This window comes from Ananas comosus, linkage group 11 (assembly GCF_001540865.1).
Source record: "Ananas comosus cultivar F153 linkage group 11, ASM154086v1, whole genome shotgun sequence".
Taxonomy (NCBI): Eukaryota; Viridiplantae; Streptophyta; class Magnoliopsida; order Poales; family Bromeliaceae; genus Ananas; species Ananas comosus.
In genome coordinates this window covers 12,892,416-12,915,259 of record NC_033631.1, presented here as the reverse complement: position 1 = coordinate 12,915,259, position 22,844 = coordinate 12,892,416, and the positions used below count along the sequence as shown (strand labels likewise).

The 22,844-nt window shown below is 40.8% G+C and overlaps 4 protein-coding genes across 6 annotated transcripts; 3 read left to right on the top strand and 1 right to left on the bottom strand.

Moving 5' to 3' along the window:
- On the top strand, nt 1,373-5,861 carry LOC109717630 (putative aminoacrylate hydrolase RutD). Of its 2 annotated transcripts, none has more exons than XM_020243491.1 (11): nt 1,373-1,780; nt 1,991-2,222; nt 2,532-2,614; nt 2,862-2,962; nt 3,730-3,825; nt 3,968-4,021; nt 4,452-4,600; nt 4,702-4,819; nt 5,015-5,102; nt 5,339-5,422; nt 5,526-5,861. In XM_020243491.1, the coding sequence occupies exons 1-11, from the start codon at nt 1,690-1,692 to the stop codon at nt 5,564-5,566; spliced, it is 1,137 nt and encodes a 378-aa protein (XP_020099080.1). In that variant the 5' UTR covers nt 1,373-1,689; the 3' UTR covers nt 5,567-5,861. The 2 variants fall into 2 exon arrangements, with proteins under 2 accessions (XP_020099080.1, XP_020099079.1); XM_020243490.1 differs by having other exon boundaries at nt 5,219-5,422.
- Nucleotides 7,934-10,300, top strand: LOC109717631. The gene is made up of 3 exons (XM_020243492.1): nt 7,934-8,121; nt 9,359-9,441; nt 9,987-10,300. Exons 1-3 carry the CDS (start codon nt 8,043-8,045, stop codon nt 10,020-10,022), a joined length of 198 nt encoding a protein of 65 aa, XP_020099081.1. The 5' UTR covers nt 7,934-8,042; the 3' UTR covers nt 10,023-10,300.
- LOC109717628 (ELKS/Rab6-interacting/CAST family member 1) lies at nt 10,850-15,163 on the bottom strand. Of its 2 annotated transcripts, none has more exons than XM_020243489.1 (4): nt 14,726-15,163; nt 13,189-14,568; nt 11,547-12,670; nt 10,850-11,431 (listed from the first exon to the last, which is right to left on the bottom strand). In XM_020243489.1, exons 2-4 carry the CDS (start codon nt 14,408-14,410, stop codon nt 11,099-11,101), a joined length of 2,679 nt encoding a protein of 892 aa, XP_020099078.1. In that variant the 5' UTR covers nt 14,411-14,568; nt 14,726-15,163; the 3' UTR covers nt 10,850-11,098. The 2 variants fall into 2 exon arrangements, with proteins under 2 accessions (XP_020099078.1, XP_020099077.1); XM_020243488.1 differs by having other exon boundaries at nt 10,850-11,434; nt 14,726-15,157.
- LOC109717226 (B2 protein-like) lies at nt 19,256-22,727 on the top strand. Its single transcript, XM_020242897.1, has 5 exons — nt 19,256-20,322; nt 20,712-20,812; nt 21,311-21,394; nt 22,145-22,255; nt 22,361-22,727. Exons 1-5 carry the CDS (start codon nt 19,575-19,577, stop codon nt 22,400-22,402), a joined length of 1,086 nt encoding a protein of 361 aa, XP_020098486.1. The 5' UTR covers nt 19,256-19,574; the 3' UTR covers nt 22,403-22,727.

The following is a 22,844-nucleotide window of genomic DNA, read 5'->3' as shown; positions in this document are numbered from 1 at the left end:
TTTGGTCAAAATTAATACTATCAACTTTAAATTGGAAATAAGAGTTTGGCAATGTAAAGTAACAGCTAAATGTTCTATTCGGATTGATTAGCTCAATGACCATTTCTTCTTTTAGTCAGCTTGGAGATTCAATGCGTGGTACCTCTCATTGGTTATGACCATTCAATTGTTTTTATAATTTAATGGCCGCCGGAATCCGAAATTGAAGTTTGCAGTGCCATGGATCTCTAGTTGGCCTACTTAATTAACCTATTATTCTCCTTCATATTAATAAAGAAGGCTCGGCCGCTCAACATTGACTTCCAAATTCATAGATACCTACGGGGCGGCTTTTCCACCACAAAGAAAAAAAAAGGAAAAGAGAGAGATCAGAGATGGAAGGGGGAAAGAAAAAAAAGAAAAAAAAAAGAAAACCCACAAGAATCAACAAAAGCTTTTTTTTTATTACTATTAGTACACTTTATAGCTAGTGTCTTAATGGCCATTAATTAAAGAGTATGGAAGCTATTGTGATCAATCAATACCAAAATATAAACTATATTCAAAATTAGAAGTAAAATGCATTTTCAATGTACCTAATAAAATAGACTAACCAACCAAAATGCAACACATCGCACGGATAAATGAATAAAAAAAAACAAATAAAAGTGCCTCTCTGGGGTCTCTTTAATGTGCACATTGATTAGTTAAGCTGTATCCGGCCCATTAGCGTCTAGCTAGGTGAATTCGGAATTGTGCACCGTCAAAATCCCTCATTTTTGTGGATTTCAGCCACGCCAGTTGTTGGCATGCTAATAATTTTTTTTTCATTTTTGGTGCTAACCAAAATAAATAAATAAATAAAAAAAACAACCACAAACGTTTTTGGTGCGTGCAATCGATTGAAATTAGCAGCAAACGTTGAACTCGTGCGTGCGTGGCAGCCGACGACACGCGTACATCTCACCCAAGGGCAGAGAATAGTGATGCGATGCGACAAATGGATACCACATCACCTGGAAGCATTCCGCTATGATTGACGATTGATCGGACGGTGGACAGCGCGACCGATCCGAGACAAGAGAGCCGATGAGACTGATGACGACGACGACGACGGAAGGGCATTAATTAATTAATAATTATTAATAAATAAATAAAGACAATTAAAAAGCCCGATCGATCGACGACCCAGCGCCTCATCTTTTGACCTCACCCCATCACACCGTCCCCAATCCCAACCCATCCCATCCCATCCGTCCGTTCCCTAACTGCTTCCCTCGAGCCTGACCGGATGACGTGGATCCGACCATCTCGCATCCATCCACGTGTCCCGCCTCTCCGCATTCCCCTACACCTTAAAATAGCCAAACACCGCACCGCTTTAGCCTATCCTCTCCTCCCTCGTACACATAATCGAGACACCCCCCTTCTTCTTCTTCTTCCTGCACCTTCTCCCTCGACCTCGCCCTCGCCCTCGCCCTCGCCCTCGCCGTGTAATGAGCGTTGTAGCCTCTCGTGCATCTCCTTCGCCCTAGCAATTCCTGAGCTCCATTTTTTTTTTCCCGACCAAATTATAATATTGCTATTTAATTGGTACTTATATATTAGTATTGATTGATTATTGATACCCGGGTGATCGGAGGAGGATTCGGTTAATCGCCTAGAAGATTTAACTTAGAGTTGGGAGAAGGATAACGGAAGTGTGGAAAGATGCCGTTTTGCGACGTGAGAGAAAGCAATGGGATGAGGATCTTTTACAGGAGATATGGCCATGGAAGCACCAAAGTCCTCCTCATTATTGGTAGAGATTTCTATTCTTCCTCCTTAATCAACTAGAGAATTTTTTTTTTTTTTTTTTTAATTGCCCCCCCTCCCCCCCGCCCTGAAAGTTTGGGATTTTTTTTGGGGGAAGTGGGGGTTGGGGGGAACATGCGCAAAAGTGTGATTTTTATCGGGAAATGATGATGATAACAATAGTTAATAATAGTAATAATAATTTGGTTTATGGCAGGATTGGCGGGGACGCACGACTCGTGGGGGCCGCAGATAAAGGGTCTGACGGGGGCGGTGGAGCCCAACGACGACGAGTCGGAGTCGGAGTCGGAGTCGGCGGCGGCCGTTGGCGGAGGATCGGACGGCCATGATGAGGAGGGGCAAGTGGAGGTTGAGGGGATTGAGGTGTGCTGCTTCGACAACCGCGGCATGGGTCGGAGCACCGTGCCCACCAATAAATCCGAATACACGTGAGTCCTCCCCCAATTCCTTTTATCTATCTATCTGTCTATCTCTCTCCCTCTCTCTGCGTATTCCTATAATAGTCAATTTGAGACTTTTTTCCTCCCTTTCCCCTTCCCTTTCCTTTTTTTTTTTTTTATTCTTTTTGTAACAGCACAGCAATTTGTTTGTAACAGCACAGCAATTTCCACCAATCGACTGCAATCTTTTTTTTTTTGTTGTCGATTTTAACCCTTTTTTTTTTCCGAAATGAGAAATCCTAAAAAGTCCACGCGCTGTTTTAATGAGATGGGGATGTACCGCAATCTGATTTGCAGAACGACGATCATGGCGAGAGATGCCTTGGCTCTGTTGGATCATCTTGGCTGGAAAAAAGCTCACGTCTTTGGTCACTCCATGGGTAGGCCCTCTTTTTTTTTTTTTTTTTTTTTTTTTTTTTTTTTTTGTCTCTAGCTCACCCTCCCCTTCCCTTCAACCTTTTGGGGGTTTCTTTTCCACATTTCCTGGTACACTTGTTGTTTTGACGATAGAAATATATATCTTCGACATACAATTTCATTATTTGAAATTAGTCCTCATGATTTCAATAAGTTTTACGGGAGAGAAATTCACACCAAGTGTAAAATATGATTGCTGGTTGGAGACAGGTGCGATGATCGCTTGCAAATTAGCAGCAATGGCGCCTGATAGGTTGTGCTCCTTGGCGTTGCTGAATGTAACAGGAGGTGGCTTCGAGTGCTTTCCCAAGGTAATCGCATAAATGCTTCTGCTTCCTCCTTTTTTATTTTCAAAAAAAAAAAAAACAAAACAAAACTTTGTTATTATTTGCAGTTGCTGACATTATGAGGTGCGTTTTCTTTTGAGGGGTTCTTGTTCATCGACTCGGGCATCGAATTTTGTTTATTTTTAGCACATTGCTGGCCACACTTAAAATTCCATTTTGGTTAAAGTTGTATCGGCATGTGAAAGGATAACTCTTGAGAGTATACAGTACAAAATTGAGTAACATCAATATGTTATCCTGCATGAATATCAATCTCAATTACACTTTGTTCTATTGAAAGATGGAGATGACAAGTTTTTGAGGTTGAACTTTTTTGTTAGTATATGAACCACTTACCAGAGCCACAATATCTATCATCTTATTAGTCTATTCTAGCAACTTCTTGCCAGAATTGACTCACCTAATAGTTGACAGGGACATGGTGCTTGCAGAGCCCCACTTATTTAAATGGAGAGTTCAATTTCATCCATAAACTACATCATGATATCTTTCTGTCATGCAGTAATGCCTAAGATTCATTTGTGGCCCCATTAGAGGTACTCTCAAACTAGACGTCTCCTGAAAGATGTCGACTTGGAAAACAGTATGACTAGTTTAAATAGAATGTCGAGGTCGCGAGAAAACCACTTCTCATAAAATGTTTGTATAATGAGATCCAAAAGATTCTTGTTTCACCATGGTAACTGTTCCACTAAATCCTCCATCTTTACCGCATACCGTCGTTGTTGCAGATTGACCGCCAAATGATGTCTCTCGCATTTCGTTTCTTAAGGGCGAAAACTCCAGAAGAAAGAGCTGTTGTTGACTTGGAAACCCACTACACAAAGGTTAGAGATCTCCAATGGTCTATGTAATTGTTTTGTGTGATACAGAACACGTTAAATTTAGTTCAGCCATCATTTTATCTTGTGGCTAATTTTTAGAAGAATTCAATTGCCAATATTTTGACTCAAGACGCTATTTTTGCAGGAATATCTTGATGAATATGTAGGATCATGTACAAGAAGAAGTATTCTTTATCAAGTAAGATTCAGCCGTCCGCTATTGTTGTGGTTCTGTAGTTAATAATGTGCATTTTCTCATTACAAGTGTGCTAGAAACGCAAAAAGTAGTATCTTTTTTGGTGTAAATAGAGCTATTAATATCAGTACTCCCAAATTATGTGAATGTTATTAGGGCTTCATTCATCTTCACTTTTGTCGCATTTCTTCTGAAGGTGCATTAGAGTCCTACATACTTTGTAGTTAAGCTCATGCCGAATGTGAATAGTCAGCCAAGTTGTCTGATTATCTCTTACAGAATAACAAGTTAGATGTTTCATGTCTCTCGCTCAATGAAATAATGATAGCGCCAGTTTTTTTTGGGTCGACTATGCAATATTGATGTATGTTCATATTCTTTTGTTATTTCGCCAGTAACTTGAAAGATGCTAACTTAATTTCTCTAACTTCAGCAATACGTAAAGGCAATATCATCAACGGGAATGCAATCTAACTATGGTTTCGAAGGCCAAGTCAATGCATGCTGGACACACAAGATGACAGCTAAAGAACTTGACACGATTCGCTCATCTGGATTCCCAGTTTCAGTCATTCATGGAAGGTTGGTGACTAATGTCGATTTATATACTACGATTCTCCCACTCCTCCTGGCATACACCATTCCAAGGGCAATGACTTAATTATTGATCTCAAATCTGTTAGGTATGATATCATTGCTCAACTATACCATGCTAGGAGACTTGCAGAGAGACTGTACCCAGCAGCAAGAATGGTAGAGCTTCATGGCGGTCATTTAGTGAGCCATGAAAGGCCTGATGAGGTGAGAAATCATTCACATGCGGCCAGGATTGAGCAGCACAGATTAGAGTTTTTGTTAGCTCCAACGAGTTTATCTCATGGAGAGATCTAACTTGTAACGCTGGAAGTCAAAGAAATAGAGCAGTGGTTACAACTATATAATTTGATTGGGTAGTTAGCTCCTTAATAATCCTATACGATTTATGCTGTTCTGCAGGTAAATTTAGCTCTTTTGGATTTGATAAGGGCGTCAAAGGCTAAGCTTAAGGAGCAAGAATGGGCATGTTTGCCGGAGAGAGAATCTGGTAAGCAAGACAACAGTAGTTGCAAATGCCAATGTATATTCAGTGTGTATTCTGTTTATGTTTTATGCAATTTAAAATTGCTAGACATGGTTATATTGACCAATTATGTTAACCAGGGTGGCTCATTTTGGGGATGCCAATATCCCTGAGCATTAGGAACAATGAAGGAGCAATTGGTCTTGTAACTGTTTATAACTTGCTAGGAAAGCTGCAACTAAGCTTTCTTTACTTCATAGGGATATTTGTCATGGGTTTCGAGCATATGAGGAATGTGATGAGAATCATGAAGCCGGTCAGAGTTGCGGCCATTGAATCACAAGGTAAATAGTCTGATATAAAAGCAAGCAATCATTATGTATTTATGTAGAGAGAAAACAACATAAGGATTTATCTCATACTAAATTGATTAATTGGCTTTTGCAGCAGAACTTTTATGTGACAAACATATCTCCGCAACATCATGACATGCAAGACCTCCGATACTTTTCTTCGCGATAGAGATTTTTTTTTTTCTTCCGAAGAATACAAAGCACAGAAAGGCTGATTGGATTAAGCTTTTCTCCGGACAAAAGGCTGTCCGAGACAGCAATTGTATGTACTCTAATAAGGACATATCAATGATATGGTTCATGTGAAACTTCTGTTTTTCCTTTTTGTTGTTTGTAACATTCTTTATACATTCTTCGATTCTTTTCTATAGTGAGAAATGTCATTAAAACAGTTTATGTATCATGGATGATTCAAGCTCAGTTATTATCTTGTCATGGAAGCAAAATGATTCCTATCATATGTTCCGATTTTCCTAGTATGCTGTTGCCGTATAGATGCCTACCAAAACAAAACAAAACAAAAAAAAAAAAGATGAATTATATATGTAAGCTGTGTAATTATAATATCTGGTCTATTACAGAATATTGTTGAGCGTTAAAAGCCAGAAACTGGAAAAGGTCACAACGCATCTAGATTGCTAATTTGTAGTAATGATTGACTTCCAAAAGCTATTGATACTTCGAGCTTGTTTGGATTTGGAAATATTTCATTCCGCACATCACTTTGTAATACTAAAAAAAATTTATATGCTGTGTAAGTCATTACTGAATAACTCGTTCTAATGGAGAATGTAACCTTTGGGAAGTCGGAAAACATCATATGGACCGCAAATGCTACCCGGTAATGCTTTTGCATAGCCTAGTGCTTTTCTCAAGTACTGCTGAGAAGTAAATATTCATGAATTACTTCACAGGTCTAAAAATTAAGCTGCTAACATGCTAATACATAGGAATGTCAATTTATCAATAACATTTAAGAGGACCTAAGGGCAGTCGCCACGGAGAGAATCTCTGTGAAATGTTATTTCTACACTTGTTAAACGTACTGAGATACCCTTGATTTTCCTTAGATTATCGAAGTTCACAAACAACATACATTTGGATTGCTATACTTCGTATTTTGTGATAATTGGCTACAGTTTGGATCGAGTATCAGAATACTGATAGAGGTTGCGGTCATATTACAACCCAATGGTAATAAAAATTCTGCTATCAGACACGCAGACGTGGACAAAAATTTTCTGGGCACCGTGCCCAAACAAAATTTGTTTGGGGACGGTGCCGGATGGGCGCCGCGTGTGTAGCGGCGCCCATCGGCACCCTCAAAAAAAAATAATAAAAATGGTGGGCTCGGTTTTTAGGAAGAGAGAAAAAGAGAGGGGGAAGGGAGGGTGCGGATTGGCCCCACTGCACACGCGGCGCCCATCCGGGCACCGTGCCCAAACAAATTGTTTGGGCACGGTGCCCAGGAAATTTTTGTCCCGCAGACGTGCCGTGCGCCCACATAAATGCAACCAATTATGCTACGGTACAACTGATAACAAATTATGGGCATCGAATTTAAGGACAAAGCAAGTTTTGTTATCATTGATCAACAAGGTTGATGGGTTGAATTTAATATTTGATTAGACGAGGACAAAACTTATTAATTTGAAAAAGTCAAACCAAGACAATGAAGGGCCAATCTCCGTGCCACCACTTGAACTGAATGCAATATCTATAAATCAAGCCTCCAATGGAGACTTGCTCCCGTGCCAAACAACTTTGTTCATACAATTATCATAATCAACGAAATTTTCCTTACAACAGCATCAGCAGGGAGAACCAGCATTAAAATTAACTAAGAAGCTCAAAAATAACGGCAACAAAATAGTATAAAAGAAAAGATGAAAAGATCTATTACTTACCTCCCCAAGTTCTCCCGCACCTTCGAGATGAACAATTAGGTGAGCTTGCAAGTAGATGAATGAATGAATAATTCGTTTGTGGAGAGGAAATGTAAATGGATTTGGAGAGAGAGAGAGAGAGAAAGAGAGAGAGAGAGAGAGAGAGAGGAGTTACAGGAGGGGAGGAGCGAGAGATAAGAGAGAAAGCAAATTGATCGATGTATTTGGGTCCCTCTCTAACAAATGGTGGTGTTATCGGGAAGTAGATTCGTCCAATGAAGATAATATTCCAGAGGGATATTCTGGGATAAATTCGAGATGCTTGCGCCGTTCTCGCTCGCCTCGCACACCCCGACACGCGACAACTCTTTCCAGGGCCGCTCTGATCTGACCTGGTCCAACACCTACTAAATAGTTTTGGCCTGGGCCGCAGCCCAAGCTTACTGTTTGTTTTGTCTGGGCCTGTACGAGATTGTACTCTCGGCCTAATTGTGGGAAGTATCGGCCCAGTTGGGTTCGGACCGCTGGTCGAATCTGCACCGTCGATCTCCATCCATCCATCCATCCATCCATCCATCCAAAGGCAAGAGAGGTAAACCAACGGGGAGCCGTCTGATCTCCTGTGTTCTATCTTTGGACTCTGGTGTCGAGGCTGGGAGGAGACGACTGACGAGAGAGAAGGCGATCGCCGGTGCGCCGTGGGTGCGATCGAGAGAGAGAGAGAGATGGGGTTGATGGAGAAGCTGAAGATATTCGTCGTCCAAGAGCCCGTCGTCGCCGCCTCTTGCCTCATCGCAGGATTTGGTACTTAAAAATACATATTCTCTCTCTCTCTCTCTCTCTCTCTCTCTCTCTCTCTGCGCCACTTCGCCAAAACCCTAGCTTGCTTAGGTCTGTTCTTCCAACCCTTTGTGTTTTTTTTTAAAAAAAAACTGTTCTTTTGGGTGGATTTGTTATGCCAGAGCTTTGGTTAGGATCTTAATCCTGTAGTTAATTGGTGAACTTTTTTTTTTTTTTGGTTTTTTTTTGGGTAAGATTTCTCGGATCAGATTTATTTTGATTGCTTAGATGTTTCCAGTTCAACCTTAATCCATGTGATCGTTCTGTAAGCTGTTTCAGTTTAAGTTAACTATAAAACCCTACTTGCGCTTGTAAATCCTTTGAAGAGAAATGAGTGTTTGTGTAAGGAGATGAGATGGAAAGGCGTTCTAGTTGAGCCGAGCACAACAGCAAAACAGATTGCCCTGCGACCTGTCACGCTAGTGTTCAATTTCAATTTTCGTCTTCATTTTAGGTCAAAGACTCCAATTTTACCTCCCGCGAGTTATGAATCGCCACAATTACACAAATGTTCCTCCCTTTCACATGCTTTTTAGAATCGAAGCTGTGTTCGGTTGTCGACAATTGTGAACCGAGCTTATCCAGACTCATTATCGTCTAGTTCGTTCTTTGAAATCGCTGTTGCTCCAATGAGTACATCGCACTTGGCATATTCCTGTAATCAGGTGCTGTTGGTTCTTTTGCCCTTGTTTGCTCCTTTAGCGCAAGCAATGAAGTCTTCTATACTAGTGTGAAGGAACTTTCTTTCTTTGATTTTTTTTATTTTTTTTTACATTGATGTGGTTTTTGTCACTTAGAGCAGCCCACATTCTGCTCATTCTTCTGTGATACTGCAGTCACTCATTCGCCATTGACGTCACGATTAGAAACACTGTTCTGACTGAGGCAGAATATATGTTGCACTATGTGTGCACATTCCATCATTTGTATGATGGTGAGCAATTATCGGACATTAACTTGATACTCGTTTATGAACAATGCTGTTCTCTTATAAAATTGTTTGCCAACAGGGAAAAATCCACCAAATTTTGGGCCATATGCTTCCTTCTATTCTGCTAAATCTTTGTCTGACTCAAAATTTTCAAATTAATAAATTGATGACTTTTGTAAATTAGGTGATCTTTCATACTTTTGCCGTTAATATGCTGCAGCAGTACATTTTGAAAGATTCCAAATATGTTGTATTCTTGTACAATCTCAGGTCTCTTCCTTCCTGCTGTGGTCAGGCCTATACTGGACTCATTTGAGACGGCAAAGCAAGTTCCACAACCAGCTTTGAGTGATGTATGTATATCTTTGCAGCATGTTTTTGGTTTTTTTTACCTTCGAGTGTAGTTGATGCTAATGAAAGTTTGCTCTTCCTTAACTAGTCGAGTTGAGATGTATAATGTCCCTAACTAATTAAATCCATTTTATTTTCTTTTATGGGTCATGCATATTGTTTGATTCAATGTTCTAAAAGAGAACTACACATTCAAGATGAGGTACTGATTGCAGCCATTACATAACTAGGTAAACGCATACTGAAAGGGTGATGTAGATTAGCATAATTATTGTATTGTATCATGATAGTAGTGTCTATGCCTACTAGCATGTAGAACTATTAAGCTTTGTTACCTCAATATGCCATGCTGAAAAAGAGGAATGTTGGTGAGGAAAATATAATAGAGGAAAATACAATAGACATACGTTTGTTGATATAAGAATGGCTGGTTCTTTTATGAAGTTGCTTTTAATTTGGGTGATTTTTGTGAGCTTCTGGTGGTTATTATAAATGTTTGGTGCTAGTTGGGTGTGATAAGCTTAACTTATAATTTTTACTATTCCAGGTGATTGCTGGCGTGACAGGGAAGAAACAGGAGTGATCTGATTTGCATAGGGATTGTGATGTGGTGTCTTTTTTCTTCCTCTACCTTTTTCTTGTTCCCTCTGTCTGAGAACTTTTGATCGTCAACAAGATGTGGTTGTGCATCCTCCGCTTTCTGATTCTGTTGGATATCTGGTGCAGCTAATGTATTTGCATTTGCTGATGACTACACAGTAAAGGAATTTCTTCTATTAAAAGGAGTGGTGAACTCAAACTAAGTGAATAAATTCTGTTTATTTTCTATAACAGTACCTGAAGAATGGGTCCATTTTAACATATTTGACAGTGAAAAACTGCCCTAGTTTTATTTTCATTCTAGTTACATCAAGAAGATAACATATTATTTTGTGGACGCTGCTGCAATCTGTAAGCTCATTAGTTGAGGCAAGTACTGTTACAACACTTATCATAGCAAACACACATGCGCTGGTTCATTAGTCATGTGAATGCAAATCTGCATGTTCTGGTTCATTATTCATGTGAATTTCTTCATCTCAATGCTACGGGGATGGTATTTAGAGAGAGGGGTGCAAGTTGAAGGTGAAGCCTGGTTGTTGTTTTGTTCTCAGTCATTTGGTTACTGTTTTACGTATGATATGACATTGGCATTGCATTGGAGGCTTTCTTTTCCATCTGTTTACCCCTTAGGTTATTTGTACTGCGAGATTTATTTATGTTTTCAGGCATCCACATTAACAGTAACCTTGAAGCTACAGGATGCGAGGCTGCGTTGAGTGCTAAACTGTGACATTTGGAAACATACTAGAAAAAAAGGATACAGAAGAAAAGAAGCATTGAGCTTAAAATGTCGATTAGCCTTCTACATAACAAAAACCTTACAATGCCAGGTATGAATTGTGTACATTCATGATAATAGTCACTTCTTTTTTCTGTCTAACTTCCCAGTACTTTTCAGAACATGTTAAATATTTAGTACTTGACAATATTACTGCACATACAGTATTAATATGCTCTTTATATCATTCTGCCATGTGAGAGGCATTCTATGAAAGCTATAGGGTTTGAAGATGATGGCATTGTTTAAACGGCAAGATATTGAACCAGATTTCTATATCACCCATTAAGAATCCCATCACAAGCCAGTGTGCCCTCTAGATCTCCGATTATCCGAGCTATTCTCACGTCCAAGCCTCTTTGAATATCCCTAAAGAGAGTTTTCACAACATCTGAAAATTGCCGTATGTTGAATCCCATAGTCTCACTAAATCCTTCAGTGCCTGCAAATCCAAAAGTGATTCTTGATTGCATCTCCAACAGCTTCTGACCAGTTGCGACCATATATCTTTGCAACTGAAATGATTCTTCGAGAAACCCCTCTAGTGTTTCAGTCTGTTCCTTGGGCCTTCCATTTCGCAAATCCCTTCGGATTCCACTGCGATAACTTTCCTGCTGCAGTAATGCACATTAAGAAAAGCGAAAGGTAAGCAAAATAACTATCAATTGAACTTTATCATGAAGAAAATTCAATTAGTAGTAGAGTCATAATCTAGAAGGTTCCTACCATTCTCCTGCACAGATCATCAATCTTTTCTTCGAGTGACTGATATCTCTTAACTTGTTTATTTAGGAAAGACATCAGCTGATGGAAACCCTTCTGCTGAGGCTTGGCCTGATCCATCTTACCATCGTCGTTCCATCCTTCAGGTGTCCGGGGACTATCATCTATAGCTGTTGGCTGTTTCATTGCTTGTGTTCCGGCCATTTTTTCAAGCACAAGTAGTTGTTGCTTAAGCCTTTTGATCTTGTAAGATACTCCGAGAGCATGAATGTCCATCTTCCAAGAAGAGCTCTTCTGCGCTGACTGCACAAGAGATGACCCAATAGGTGATAATTTAGCATCGCCATCTATGTCTTCTTGGAAGTTCTTCTGCAGAATTGCATTTCCAATGTCCATGCCGACTTCTTTCTCTTCTTCAATCTCTTCTTTCTGGGACGTCCGAATTTGGTCCTGTAGTTGTTTCTCTGCTTGCTTAGGTTCTTCCAAAGGCGATTTATTGATGTAAACAATAGATTGATCATTAGAATTAAGATCATTTGGTACCGAGACTGTCATCGAACTACTTGATGTAATATCAATGAGTCTCTTTTCATCATGTATGGTTTCTCCAACTACTTTCTCTGATTCCAACTTTGCTAGTTTTGTTTCTTCATAAGCCTTTTGGTCCTCTCTCTCCTGACCTATCTTCTCTTCCATCTGGACTTGTTCTGCTGGGTTTTCTCCTGATTCTTGCTCTTTCTCCCTTTGCTTCCTTCTCGTGATTTTTCCCTGTTGGACAGTAGAACAGCTTGAGCTAGTCTTTTGGTGGTGTTGAATGTAGAAGCACAGCTTCTCCTTCAATGATGTCACTTCCTTCTCCTTATCTACCAATAGGGTTTCCAGCTTGATGTTCTCCTCCCTTAAATGTGACAGATTCCCGTCGAGCCCTTCGATATGAGATTGGAGTCGCTTTGTCTCGAGCTCCATGCTAAGCAGGCGCCATCGCATCGCCTCTAGCTTCTCATCTTTGTGTCTCATCTGTTCTGTGAATGCCTCTATCTCTCCGTGATGCCTTTGCTCGAGGACGGATACATACTTCTCGGCCTCCATCCGAATCCAATCTTGCAGTCGATGTAAGTCCTCAGCGGCTGTTTATGGCAAGGTAGAGTGAGTGATTTAGAGAGAATAACATGAAACTTTGTGGCTCAGTTGCGTCTAGCAACTTAATATCTAGACTAGATCCTATGTTACCCATGTCTTGATCTCGCATGAGACATGCAAACCGGCAAGATAATCACAACTGGGTCCAGAAAACTATAGGCATAATGATCGAATTAGCTAGCATTATGAATCCGTCCAAATATCTAAACAGCATAAGGCTAACATTTTTTTTTTTTTTTTAATGACAAACATAGCCCAGCAAACAGATCGGCACAAACTAAGTGAGAAGGTTTTGTCCCGAAATGTCTTTCGACAAGTGATTTCTCCATCACGAGCAGAAATATCAGTCCTGCCACTAGACATTGAGCTCGTCAGTAATTAACTAATGTGTTCTAATAAAGAGTCATGCAAGGTTTTTCAAAGCCATCAACAGGGCATGGAGCATATTACTGAGTTCAAACCAAAGAGAAAAAAAAAAAAACAGGAAAAGAAAAAAAATTCGTACCAGGTTTATCATTTTCGTTGTCCGGGTGCTGGTCTGCGCATTCGTCTGTGCTGACAATGCCCTCTTCCTTCACCGCGGGAAAGTCGCGCTCTCTCCTGCTGTTGCCGCTGTCAGCTTCCAAATACTCGCAATCATTAGTGCTACTCCCCGTCCCCAGTTGCTCTCTTCTAATTCTATTATGCGAGCACCCGGCATCTAAAGAATATTGCGGTGCTCTCGAGCTCCTCTTGCGCCGCATAGACTCCCACAGGCCCTTCCACCTCTCCATCTCGAGCTCCGCTTGCTTCTTCTTGGCCTTGGACATCTTCACTTCCTTCAGGAGCACGTGCTTCTCCGCCGTATCCGTCTTTGATTTCCTCATCATCGCCGACAGTATCTTATCCTTCTGCTCTCCGTCCTCGTTGAGCTTCTCGACCTCTGCGTTCAGATCCTCGGCCATCGAAACGGCTGCCTCCTTCCGCACGACCGCCTCCTGGAGCTCTTTCTGCACAGCCTCTGCGCGCCGGAGGGCGCGTGCCAGCTCGGATTCTAGCTGCCGTTGGTTGGAAATGAGCTCGGCGAACACGGTCTTATGCTTCCAGAGCTCGGCGGAGTGGTCCTGCGCCGCCTTCTTGGCCCTCTCCTTCAGCTCCTCCACGACCTCTTCGGCCAACTGGAGCTTCTCCTCTGACTCCTTCCTTCTCCTCGCCGCTTCCTCCAACGCCTCTTCCTTAAATCCTACTTCACTCTTCTTCTCCTCGATCTTCGTTTTCAAATCTGATAAATTCTCTTCGTGTTTGGCGCCGAGGGCGCGCATTTGGTTGAGGAGGATTTGGATCTGATGCCTGAGGGCCTTCCTCTCGGCTATCCACCGCTGCTCCTGCGCCGCGAAGATGCTCGCGACCTTCTCGTTGGCCTTCGCATCCTCTCTTCTTATTCCCTTGAGCTCCTCGACCTGTGCCTCTGCTCTCCGTAGCTTCTCCGCCGCCGCCGCCACCAACGATACACCTTCTTCTCTTCCTTGAGCTCTCGCGACGAGCAATCCTAGCAGCTGGGCGCTTCCTTGGAGCATCAGTTGCCCCACGAGGGACCACCGCCCGTGCTCGACGTCGAGCCCTTTCGTCCTCGACATCAGATGGAGAGCCACGAACGCGCACGAAGTGCCGAAATACATTGGATAAGCGGCATCTTCGTTTGTGCATCGGGATCGAGCGCTTTGGTGCTCCTCCTCGCCTTCGCCCATGTGGAGATTATTAAGCTTCGGGTGGACCGCTTCGCGGAATCAAAGAGTTCCGAGGAGTCGGAAGGAGGTGTATGAATCAGCACCGCAGCAACGTACACCGTGAGCAGAGGATTCCTCCCTCGAGAATTAATGGAACCAACCAACATATATCTTCTTCTCTGCGCTTCGAACAAGCAGCAGAAATCATGGGAGATATTAATATTAATTAATTAAATATGGAGTATTATATCATATGAGATACAGAGAGAGAGAGAGAGAGAGAGAGAGAGAGAGAGAACGAGAGAGAGAGTAATGGTGGGCGACTTTGAACGTTACCGTGAATCATGGTGTGGAGGGAATGGGATTGGCACGTGTGAGCGGCCGCAAAATCGGTTACAGAAAACATTAAAAAGAGAAAGATATTAAGAATGAAAGGAGTGATGATCCCTTGTGTCAGAGAGAGAGAGAGAGAGAGAGAGAGAGAGAGAGAGGGAGCGCATAAAAGGAGGGAAACAGATTCCCTGGTTTTCAGAGAGAAACGCCGAGTCCAGTTCGACTCCCTTCTATTCTTCTTCTTGTTCGTCTTATTTTGTGCTGCGGTGTCACGCCAAACGAGCGTATTATGAAAGCACAAGACTTTCGTGAAGCAGCAACCCACTCTCGTCTCTGATGCAACAATAACAGTGGAAGAGATTAAGACCTCACCTGAGATTAATTAGTCTAGCAAAAAGGTTTTTAGAAAAAAAAAAAAAGAAAAAGAGAAAGAAAAGAGCTAATTAGTTTGGTCCTCTTATATATAAATGTGTGCACTATAGTGAAAGCAAAATCCACGTCGCCAAACTTAAAAAGAGAGGCTCCAGGCTGGGCCGAGGCGGTCCAGTTTGAGATCCTTTTTTGTCTACCCTCCTGTGGCCTCCACAGTGGCCGCCACATGGTGTGCTTCAAAATTGGTGCCCACCTGTTTATTCAATTGCTGCTGTATATAATTAATTAATACTGAGTAAAAGTTTAACACATTTTTAATAAAATCTATAACTAAGGTTCTGCTGAAGCTCAAATAGAGCGATGCTAGCCCTACGGTAACTTTTTAATTGTAACTTGCAACCTTACCATTCAAGGACTCCTTTTTCTTTAAAATCCAAAATATATTTTTGAACTCTTGGCGTTAGTTCTGAACGGTAAGGTTCTCACTTTTTTTTCGTATAAAATTGGAACCGTTGCTTTTGAGCTCTTGAGTTGAAGAGAAGGTAAATGCAAGTAAATTAGTGTAGGCATTGGTGTGATCATGTCAATTTTGATTTTCAGTTACCTGGTCGCTTAGAAGTAAATGAATATATATATAGGCATAGATGTGATCATGTCAGTTTGGATTTTAGTCATGTGGTCTCTTACAAAGCAGCAAGTACTTTCACCATACTGTTTCTAAAAGTGGGCGTTTTGTGCCTCCTTTTTCTGAAGGTCTGAAGCTGTTTACTTACTGTTTGGAAGGTTTCTTCTTGCTGTAGCAATTTGCTTTTGCCTCTTTCCCAGTGGCCAAAACTAAGGATTAATATTTAATATATATAGAAATAGTGCTACTAAAACATATGTCTGGTTCTGCTTAAATGTCCATTATACATTTGTAAAATTTATTTATTGTATAATAAAATCTTAGACTAAGGGAAGATGGGAATATAGACACCTCCCAAACATCCGAGGGAATATTTCTACATCACATTGAATACTAGATTAGACATTTCGTTTTTTTTAAAAAAAGTCTCTATTAATTAACAGTCTCTCTTGGCTTGTCTAGTGTGTGTCCACCCACCATACCATTACATATTCGACTCGGCTGCGACTATTTCTTCTTCCTCTAACTCACCTAACTTTTGTTTATATATATATATATATATAAAATTAGCCAACTTTTCTCCTACATCGATGTAAACGAGTCTAAGTCATCCAGACCCCATCTCTGCTTATCATCACAGCAAGCGCACCCATAAAAGGTGCCTTTCCTCACTCCTGCTGTCCCTTGAGTGCCCAACTCTTCTTTAGGGATCTGTAAAGTGGGAAGTTGCTTAGGAAAGGTGCTACACTCAGATCCCTATACAGCACCCAATACAAGGACAATTTCGTGTATCCATACCCTTCCTACTGTCCCAGTCTCATAATAATTTACTACTCCCAATCCCTTCAAAAAAAGTTGCACTTGGGAACTATCCAAGTTCTATGGCTTCCTCTTGGGAGAAGAAAAGCACATGCAAAGAAATCTCCAAAAGAGAGATTTCTTCTTTTAATTTCTAAAAAAAAAACTTCAATTCAAGATTCCAACTTTAGACGACAATCTAGCAATTACTATATATGCAAGCTTTTTCGGTGCTAATCCTTTTATCATGATTAAACCATCTATATAATCACGAGGCTCAGCGGTGGTCGCGATCATTCTTTCTAGTTCTAAGTTAAAAATGAAATATATATATAATGTGGTGATCAATCATGTTTGAACAATGGCCAACAGATTTTGTTTAGAAATAAGTTTATGTATAACTGGAGAGTCTTAATTAAGTTGCAGACATCATTTGGGTCCCTAGTAGATTGTTTGCCACTAACCCAACCTACCAACTCGGCAATTACTAGATTTTTTTTTTTTTCCCCCACCCATGATGCATACATAATTTAATTAGTGCAAGGAGGAGATATTGGCGATCTCTCTATTTCCACATGGCTTGCCTAGCTAGTAGGCTTGATTGGGTTAGCCTTCTAAGATTGGGTTAGCCTTCTAAACTCAGAAATGTCGACTACTTTTTAATTCAATTCAAAAAGAAGGCTCACGCAAATTATATCTATGTGAATTTATTTTTTTGAAAAAAAGATAGTAAGCTATCCGCTTTATTTATAAAAATGATATGAACTCGACAATATAGGTGAGATATAGTACCTCGAGAAAAGAGAAAACAAAATATCAAAAACAGCATAAGAGATAGAGAGAGGGAGAGAAGGGGCAGGGTTAAGTTACAAGTGTACAATTAATGGCACTGTTTTAGCCAATTCTGCGCAAGTGAATGTATACGGCGAAATACTGAAGTTGGGCTTGAGCCTCGTCTCCTAAAAATAACACTTTTTTTTTTAATCATATTGTTCACCATGCAGTTAAAAATTTGGCTAGTTCATTTATCCGACTATGGCTATCAATCTTGTTACAACGTTCTTCGCAAAGCCGTGTTATACCGTACTCAAACAACGTAGTAGACAAATAATTTGTCGAACAAAAAAGCTGAAACTGAAAGCAGAGACATTCTGAAAACAGATGGTGACAGGGCACAGAGCGCACGTAGTTGTTCTCCTATCCAACCATGCTTAAAAAGATTGTTCCTAGCGTACTAACCAGATGAAAATAGTGATCTTTAAAAAGGAAGAAGTTCACTATTTGCTCGTTGATTGGATCCGTCATTTGGCTGCCAATAGGCTGCGACCAAATCCACAGCACAACATATTACAAAATCACAGAAGTTTGAAACCGTGGCCCATCTAGAAGCAGTCGATATGGACCCTAGAAGACCTCGCCCCGGCCCATTATGTGGTAAGCCTGTTTTGGTCCAATTAGGCTCGGTCCAATATGTGTCCCTGAATCGGCCTGGTCTTAAGAATTGCCCAGTCCAATACGCATTAAGCCTCTGAATAGGGCTGCTGAATTGTAAGAAAAGGCCCACCGATAATCATCAGTAGTCCAATCAGCTTAAAGAGCGCTTAATCTAACAGAACTGTCGCTAAAACTTTTTAAAAAAATTGAAATTTTTAAAAAATATAAAATTTTTATTAAAAATAAATTTTTTTTTTTTGAGATGATAAAAAGTAACAGTTGAAAAATCTAATCTATTTTCGCCTAATAAAGCGGGCCTACTGCGTAGCGTACGCCACGGCAGTCGGCAGCTCACCCATCCGGGAAAAAAAGACAAAAAAAAATAAAATAGGAAAATCCCAGCTTCGAGTTCGGACGGCCCAGATCCTTTATCGTCTCTCGCCATCAACCTCGAACCAGGGTCGCTCATGTGGCGTCTCCGTAGTCGACTAATTAAAGTTTGAACCACCCATAGCCCATAGGCCACATACCACCCACGGTGCGCGACACCACGACGTGACTCGAACACGTGTGCCGTTATCGAGGAGCCACGTGTCCTCCAGGAGCACCTTCCCCGGTTTTGCTTGGGTCAGTGAAAATGGGCCTTAGGGACCAAGAAAGTAAAAGCACGTGAAAGGTCACCAACCTTCTAGAGACACGTACGTGGTCCACCTCCGCGGTTCAACTATGCAACACGCGGATCTTGTTGGAGACCGAATGGGGGGATGCATCATCTCAAAATCAAAATTAAAAAAATATATATATTTTTATTGTACCCAATTACTGAGCCTAAATCTTCTTCCAATCTACTGAGCCTAACAGGCCTCCCTACAACCGGAATTTACCACTATTTTTTATTTTTTTTTATTTTACTTTGAATACTACAGCGTCAAAAAAAAAAAAAAGAAAAAAAAAAAGAGAAAATATATTATTGTTTAGTAATATTCAAAATCAGAAAAAGACCACCATTCACGCTATTCGACCATATCAACTGATTTATTATTTTTTTAATATTAATATATGTTTTAAAATTTTGAAAAATATCTTATATACTTCTAGTTGAAGCATTTATTGATTTTCAAAAATTTCTTTAGGTGCTTTTAGATTTCTAAAATTTTTTACTAATAAAGATTTAAAATTTGAAAAGTTATTTTTAATAATTTAAAAAGTTAATTGGAAAAGAAATAAGTAAAAGCTCTTCTTCTTCTTTTTTTGTTTGGTTTTTTTCTTTTCCTTTTGTTTTCCCGTCCTCGTGAAGTAATCCCCACTTTCTATTCTAATCCCCACTATAATCATCATCAGCATCAGCACCACCACCACCACCACTATTACGTATTAACCCCTCCTCCACCTGTTTCCTCCTCCCTGTATTGACTTCTCCACACGCTTTTCCCCTGAAATTTCCTCTCCTAGCTAGCTCCTAAAACGATTATAAACACTTTATCAAACCCGCCCCCTGACCCGATCTCTTCCACTCTTCGTATTACTTCCTTCCTCTCCTCTCCCCCTCTAATTCTATTCCGAGGCGAGAATAGTAGCAGTAGTAGTAGAAGTCGTTGTAATAATAATAATAATAATAATAGGATGGAGGGGTATAGCAGCAGCAGCGGCGGCGGCGGCGGCATGAACAAGGAGCAATCTTCGTTCTGGCAATTCAGCGATCAGCTTCGGCTGGAGACCACCAACCTCTCCAATCTCTCCATCGGCGACAGCATCTGGAGCGATTCCTTCGTTAAGAGGCCCGAGGATCGCCGCAACTACGAGACCCCCATCTCCGCCGCATCCGCCGCCGCCGCCGCCTCCGCCGCAGCGCCGGATGTCGCCGGGTGGAAGACCGGCTTCGGCATGCAGCAGAAGCTCGCCTTCGGAAACACCAACTCCGGCCTCCTCGACAGGTACAACACTAACAACAACAACAACAACAACAACAACAACAACAACAACAATTCCGCCGCGAGCAGCAAGAATAGCTACAAAAATGGTCCCAGCGGTGGCGGGATAAAGGATGGGAATTTCTATTCCGGCTACAGCAGGGGCGTCAATACCAACTATAACAGCGGGGAGATCAAGAACTACTTCAGCAAGGCCTTCGACAAGCCGGCGAACGGCAAGAAGAACAGCAATTCCAACAACGACGGGAAGAAGAAGAACAGCAATAGGAATAGCAATAACAGCAGCAGCAGCAGCGGCAACGCCGGTAACGCCGCCACGGACAAGTGGTTCAAGACGCTGCCGCCGGCCGAGGCACTGCCCAGGAACGAGGCCGTCGGGGGTTATATCTTCGTCTGTAACAACGAAACCATGGAGGAGAACCTCAAAAGGCAGCTCTTTGGTACGTGATCTCCCTTTCCCTTTCTCTATATGTGTATGTGTATGTGTATGTCTTTTCATCTAATAATATTAGTCATAGAAACCATATATTCATAGATCCCTGTGTTTTTTCTTTCCCTTCTGTTGTTCAATATGACAGTATTTGCTCTCTTAATTTTAGTTAAGACCGAGTCGAAGATAATATATTGAAGGAAGATGTTTCATGTTTCATGTTTGGCTAAAAGTTTTAATTATCATGATGATTTATGATGCTTCATCCCTGTTTGTTGTTGCATCTAAATGGCCCTCTCTGTGTTCAACCGCTTAAAATTGGATAGTTGTATACCACTTACTCCTGGGATTGGCGGATTAGTTGGAGTAGGTGTTGAATAATTTTTCTATTTTGAGCAGGTCTACCATCAAGATATAGGGACTCGGTCCGGGCGATTACGCCAGGGTTGCCCCTTTTCCTTTACAATTACTCCACCCACCAGCTCCACGGAATCTATGAGGTACCACTGCACCTAAGTCCTGCATCTGTACATTACTACAGCTCTAATCCATGACAACCTTTATGAACTTCACCTTATATATATATATTTTTTACAGCTAATTACAAGTCCGAATTCAAATCTGTGGAGTTTATTTTGTGAAAATATTATGTGCTTATTTTAGCTTACCAGAAAGACTGCCTCTCACTGTTGCTGGACCGACTTTTTGATAAAATCAAAACTTTGAGGACGAAATCGAAACTTAGGTCAAACTTAATTCGGAGAGAAGCGAATATGATGTCGAAATTCAGGTTAAAAACAAAATTCTAACTCTTAAGGGCAATTGAAATCAGGGTTCAATTTCAGCTACGAGATTATTATGATCTAAACTTTTGAGGATTGAAATGAAACGTGGATCAAACTACATGGGTTGAATTTGTAATCAACCCTACCTTTTTCCCCCCCTTATGTTTTCCTTCTTTTGGGGGGGATATTGACAATAATGAATATGGTGCGCAGGCTGCAAGCTTTGGTGGAACCAACATCGATCCGATGGCATGGGAAGACAAGAAATGCCCTGGGGAGTCCCGTTTCCCAGCTCAGGTATCTATTTCTTCACATATCCCTGTAGTATTAAGTATGAAAAGTATTTGCTTGTGGTTCGGACTTGGGCGCACATTCTAGTGTTTCGCGACGTTCATTTGCTGTATCTAAATGTTGTTTGCTGACCACTGACCACTAACCACCACCTCCGGATTCTTTTCACACAAATACAAAAGGGAAAACTAATAGAAAGAAAATTTTCTTCAGGAAACTTATGCGAGTTAAGTTGGTCGATACTTGATTTTGTGCTGGTTGTGCTTAACTTCAATTTGTAATAACCGTGAATTAAATCTATGCTGAATAAAGTTGATGAAATTTCCTACTATGACAAGCTTTATAGATAATAGTTAATAGTTAATATCGATGATCTTTCTAGACATCTTGGCATGTCGAGCACGTCCGTGCTATATTTTCTTTGTTTTAATTTTTTTTTTTTTTGAAAGAGCTTCCTTCCGTATTCAGTCCTGGAGAGTGAAATGCAGTCGGTTGGGATGGTTGTCCTAGATATTGACCAGCAGGCAACACCTCCAAACGCCACCTTGTGGGTGGCAATTATATTTCTTTAAGATCTGGCTTAGTTGATGGAGACGTTTTTAGGTCTGGTTTAGTTGATGGGGACTTTCAACAACCATCTTTGTTTGATGTTATCTTCATTTAATATCGACTTACTCATTGAATAGAGATTGGTTAGACGGCCATACACATCTTATCTAATTAATTTACTAATGAGTTTTCTCTGCCCTTGGTTAGGTGAAAGTTGTGACTAGGAAGATTTGTGAGCCTCTAGAAGAAGACGCTTTCCGCCCAATTCTACACCACTATGATGGCCCAAAGTTTCGGCTGGAGCTCAGTGTTCCTGAGGTACATACTTCCTCAACACCACTACTAAATTTTCTTATTTGAAAATCTGTGGGGTTTACTTTAAGCTAATGGAGGATAATAATTATATTCTTTTTGTGTTTGCAGGCACTAGAACTACTTGATATATTTGTGGAAAAGAATGCTTAAAGCTGGGCATAAATGGAGTTGCCCTCTCCTTGCTTGCGAACGGAGAAAGGCATGACATGCCTGTTAACATCCTCCAAGCTAGAATATTCTACCCATATTTATATACATGGGCATACTATAATATTGTACCCATATTAGCATACGTGGGCATGAGGCAGAACCCTGATATTCGTTGCTATTCGGTGTCTTGTACAAAGCACTGAGAAGTTTGTTTACTGTATTTATGCTTATATAGGCGATCCCTGTATGGCCACACTTGTTTTTAGCTGATATGGTTTCAGTATTGAGCTCGGTAATAAACCAAGCTTGGAGAGTTTAAGACATACTCTATCAATAGTGTGAATAGATTTGTAGTTTTGCTATCGATGACAATCACTCCATAAAAAGATCCTCTTGGGAGTGTAGAAGCTAATAATTTATTAAAATCTACTACAACTGCAAA